This window comes from Momordica charantia (genome assembly GCF_013281855.1).
Source record: "Momordica charantia cultivar OHB3-1 chromosome 11 unlocalized genomic scaffold, Mcharantia_2.0 BLBB01000011.1, whole genome shotgun sequence".
NCBI lineage: Eukaryota > Viridiplantae > Streptophyta > Magnoliopsida > Cucurbitales > Cucurbitaceae > Momordica > Momordica charantia.
This window is the reverse complement of record NW_028275159.1, coordinates 21,592,449-21,597,682: the sequence shown is the minus strand read 5'-3', so window position 1 is coordinate 21,597,682 and position 5,234 is coordinate 21,592,449. Positions and strand designations below refer to the sequence as shown.

General features: G+C 31.9%; 1 protein-coding gene across 1 annotated transcript; it reads left to right on the top strand.

Annotated features, from left to right (window-relative positions):
- The first annotated feature begins 3,801 nt into the window (after positions 1-3,801).
- On the top strand, positions 3,802-4,747 carry LOC111012124 (ethylene-responsive transcription factor ERF022). The gene has a single exon (XM_022286171.2). It carries the CDS (start codon positions 3,867-3,869, stop codon positions 4,383-4,385), a length of 519 nt encoding a protein of 172 aa, XP_022141863.1. The 5' UTR covers positions 3,802-3,866; the 3' UTR covers positions 4,386-4,747.
- Positions 4,748-5,234: the final 487 nt, after the last annotated feature.

Here is a 5,234-nt window from a genome sequence, read left to right as displayed (position 1 = left end):
ACAAATCAAACAAACAAACACTAACTTAACTAATAATATTTATTTAGGTTTCTTTTAATTTTGAGTTTAGTTTCTATTTGGTCCTGCTTCAAAATCCTAAGATTTAAATTTAGTTTCCATATTTATTATAAAGGTTCACGGTATAAAAGTTTTACCCTAAAATTTTAGTTAATACTCACTTTTGGGTCTATGACTAACATAATCGTTACTAAAATTTTGACCGATCCATTATTTAACATCAATTTATATACTTACGTGATAAGATTATATTTTTATAAATATTCAATAGCTGACGTGGCAGAAAAATAGTAAAATAAATATTTTTAATATTAAATAACTTCGTCTATGTGCGAGTAGGGTTACTAATGATTATTTTATTTAGGCCAGAGATCAAAAGTAAGCATTAGTGAAATTTTGAGGTAAAAACATTAACATTTTGAAACCGAATGATCAAATAGAAACTAAACTCAAAAAACTCATGGATAAATTTAGGAACCTAAATGAAAATTAAACTCAAAATTTAGAGACTAAATGAAAACGAATCTCAAAACTTAGAAGTAAATGTGTAATATTTCAAAATTTATAGACCAAATGAAAATTAAGCTTTGAGGGACCAAAAGGCTATTTTTTTATTTCGTTTAATTTTTCACCTTCTAAAAACATTTTAGAAATCTTGGTTAAATTTTAGAAAGAATAAATCTCTTAAAACTATCTTTGTATTACTAAAAAAATAAAAATAATCTTTGTGTAGCTTCTTGAATTTTGCTACGATTTCAAAAACGGTTATGAAATATCAGTCCAATTTCCATTTAAAGACTAATTTTATGGTTCATAAAACTTAATTATTATTTTTTTTAAGAGATTATAAAACTTAATTATTATTTATAAGAAAACAAAATATTTAAGTTAAAATATTATCTTGGTCTTTTTACTTTAAGCTTAGGTTCATTTAGATCCATGTACTTTCAAAATATTAATTTAAGACCCTATATTTTTAACTCTTGTTAGTTTTAGTCCTTGTACTTTTAAAAAAGCGACCATTTTGGTCCCATTTACAAAACTTTAACATAAATTTTACGCATAATGAAAATTCTTTAATATAAAGTCATTGTTACATTTAAAAAAATATATTGAGTACTATGATATTATGTTAAAATTGTGATTGAAAAAATAAGATTAAAAATAAAATCAAGAGACCAAAATGGTTACCTTTTCAAAGTATATGGACCAAAACGAATATTTTGTAAGTGTAGGGACTAAAATAAATCAAAATCGCAAGTATAGGAACCAAAATAAACATAAACTGGAAGTATGAGGGACAAAATAGTATTTTAACAAAAAAAATCAATAAGAAGACTCATAAATTAAAACATTACCAAACATGAATCTTGACTAATATTAGAGAAAATCTTAATTAAAATCCCTAAAGTTAAGTGAGTGAGTCCAACTTTAAACTTCCAATTTTATCGATTTAAATCTTGAACTTGAAATGAGTATTATTGCAATTTAAATCTTATACTTGAACTACTTGTAAAATTAAAATTAATACTTTAGTTGAGGGATCATTTATGGTAATATAATGTTTTCGTTTCTCGCTATATACATGATTCATGTTTCTTGTTTCTCGTTTTTCTAGAATTATAATTAAGCATTTGATAATTATTACTATTTCTCATTTCTAATTATTTTATCACTTTTACCTATAGAATACACAATACGGATGAAATACGGATGAAAGAGTAATTCATGTTTCTTGTTTCTCGTTTTTGTAGAAATATAATTAAGCATTTGATAACTATTACTATTTCTCATTTCTAATTATTTTATCACTTTTACCCATAGAATGCATAATACGGATGAAAGAGTAAATAAACAATGAGAAACGAGAACCAACGTTGACAATAATAAACCTTAATAAGTTTCAATTTTTTTTATAGCGGTTTATGATGAGATATGAGATCTCTATGGTTGGATAAGGTTATTTTCGTAAGTATTAGTTCTTGGACCTTTCTTTTTTTTAGTACAACATTTTAGGGATATATGGGAGATTGAACCTCCAGAAAAGGAATGTACGTCAATTACCGCTGAACTACACTCATGTTTGGCGTATTGGACGCTTTCTAATTGGTTGGATCTACACTTTTTTTCTCTCTCTAAGTTTGAGTGTCTTTTTCTAATTTATTTACTCGATTTTCTGGCTAGAGAAGTTTTGAGTTTTTTTTTTCCTTCTTTTTAAGGAAATAATGCTTTTATTAAGGTAAAATATAGGTGTCACGCGGATTACATTTTCTAAGTAATTGATAAGCCACGAAGAAAAGGTGAAGTTTGGGTATTTCTTGATATCAACTTTGTTTTGTAAGTTTGAATTTTTGTATGATTTATTGGTTGTTTCGTAGACAGTTTTTAAATTTAATTTTTTAAGAGATATTAATTGCAATGTTTATTAAATTTTAGAGTTTTAAGCGATGAAATTACAAATTTAAGGACAAATTTTTAGAGTTTAAATCAAGCATTTGGAGATTTACAATAAACTCTCCATGTTTCTCGAGTCAAGATTTTAGAGTGCACGCAGGTGCCAGTTATAGGAATTAGTGGCCATAATTAAGCTACATTGCATTGATTCCGAATTATTAAAAAGGTTCATAAAGATTATTTAAAATTGAATTTTAACCCAAATATTTCAAAGATTTGAATTTTATTTTCACCTCTATATTTTTAAAATATAAAATTTAGTCTCTGTAATTTTTAGAAAATGATTGTTGCCGTCCTTTGTTTGCAAAATCATATTACAATTTATTCAATAAACAAATCAATAATTTTCATTAAAAAAATCTTAAAATAAAATAAATTACTAAGAAAGAAAACACTTACATGGCATAATCCTTCGATCAATTATTCTCTTGATGAACTTAAATGGATAGAAATTTCAAGTTTTCTTTCTCTTGATAAACTTTTTTCCTTCTTTAAATTGTTGCCAATTTACTAAAGTATATTATACCGCATACGTGAACTAACGACTTTAAAATCAGTACGATTAGAAGACCTTAAACCTTTGCCAACCAAAACACTAAACATATATTTAACCTTTTAAAAGACATAAAACTAAACAGTAACGAAACATGAAATCTAACAGTGATAAGCAAAGCACCCCGCCACATGCTAAAAGTGGCCATGTCCACATGGTCAAACAACTCCTAGCCGCGTGGAGAGCACAATCTAGGTTCGAGGGGTCCTGAGCAAACACCTTAGCTTGGAACCATCGACTTGGTGAAGGAGTACAAAACCATGGAACCCATAAGTCACATCCTCAAATTCTCTATAAATAACATAATAATTGCCCTTTCGGAAACAAGTATAAGTGACATCATTTTTGTTAATTAGCTCAATACTGTTTTGATCACACACTAATTTAAGCATCAGAATATGTGTCGAGCACAGCACCCACCATAAGAATTTTCTATATGTAGGCCACCACTCCAACGAAGTTATCACCCTCCACCTCAAATCTGACACCAACCAAGTTTACACATGTGCCAAAATTACGCATCAACGAAATTTTGAAAAAAAAAACACAACAAAAAAAGGTTGAAAAGAGAAGGAAAACACGTGGCATGGTTTGACCCATGCAAGCAAAGGGAATAGAAATTACCAAATATAACAAACGTGTGTTTCCATTCCAAATGACAGCATCTTTCCACTTTGAAGCTACGTAGAAACCCCCCTTCTCTCCCTTTCCAAATTTTCTCTCTTTTTATTATCTCTTCACACCCTCCATCCTCTATATAAACCCACCCCCACACTCCCACTCTCCCAACACACACCCACTCTCCATCTCCATCTCCCTCTCGACCTCGATCTCGATCTCCATGGAAGCCACCACCTGCACAGCCGCCTTTAGAGGCGTCCGTAAGCGTAAATGGGGCAAATGGGTTTCCGAGATTCGCGAGCCGGGAAAAAAGACCAGAATCTGGCTCGGCAGCTATGACACCCCAGAGATGGCTGCTGCAGCCTACGACGTTGCTGCCCTCCACCTCCGCGGCCCCGACGCCCGCCTCAACTTCCCTGACCTCGTCGACGCCCTCCCGAGGCCCGCCAGCTCCAATCCCGAAGACATTCAGACCGCTGCCCAGCTCGCCGCATTGTACCTCAAGAGGACCCCCGACGCCGCAGGAGCATGCTCCGCCGTTAGCGTCGGGGCCGCGCCGATTCGGGTGGGGCTGTCGCCGAGCCAAATTCAGGCCATCAATGACTCGCCGTTGGATTCTCCGACCATGTGGATGCAGATGGCTGAGGCGCTTAGTTCGGAGGAAGACTCCATTTTTTTATATGATCATTTTGATGAACAGTGGGAAGACGTGCGCCATCAATCCATTTGGGATTCTTAACTCTTCATTATTTACGCCTTCTTTTTTCGGCTAAATTATTAACCAAATTTATATGATAATTAATACATTCGACTCTTAATTTTTTCTTGAGAATCAGCTCTCTCTAATATATAGTTAAACAACATTCCAAGTTGGAGATTCGAACTTCTTCTTACCTTCTTGGTCGAGAAATATGTCAATTCAACTAATGGACTTAGGCGCTTACCGATATATCTTTGCTAACGGGACAATAGAAATATTTTACTACTCAACCCTCATTTCTCTTACATGTGCACGGAGCTAACAGCTATCCAATTGTCATCTCTATTGATTTCACTCTAAAAATCTACTGAGTACACTCTAATTTAAGATAGGAAATGATCACAAAAATTTGCCAAGTGTTTGAATCAGTGTGTGACAAACGAAACACTGAAACCCCACTGAAGAAATTAAATGAATTACTGCATATTATATATAAAATTGGAGTGTATTTGGATTTTATGAGTGAATAGAGATAACAATTGGGTAGCTGTTAATCCATGTTGTTCTATGAAGTACGCCCTCATTATACATTCTCTCCTCCCGTCGAGAAAATAGGAATTAATAGAGAAATATTGTTCAATTTTTTTCTTTTTTAGGAGTAAGGCGAAAAATGGATAGAGATGTATATTAATACGAAAATTGCAACATGGGAAACTTTTTATTATTAGTATCTGTATTTCCATATTTGTAATGTAGAGTTATATTTGAAGAAAATATAATGGTGTATTTAATGAATATTATATGATAAAGTTTGAAGTTATGATAATTAATTACAGGTGGTTCATTGGTCCAAATATAGTAAGGTAAATTGTCTACTTAGAAACTAAT

Excerpts from the sequence above, each read along its gene's own strand:
- LOC111012124 (XM_022286171.2), top strand. The coding sequence starts at position 3,867 with ATGGAAGCCACCACCTGCACAGCCGCCTTTAGAGGCGTCCGTAAGCGT.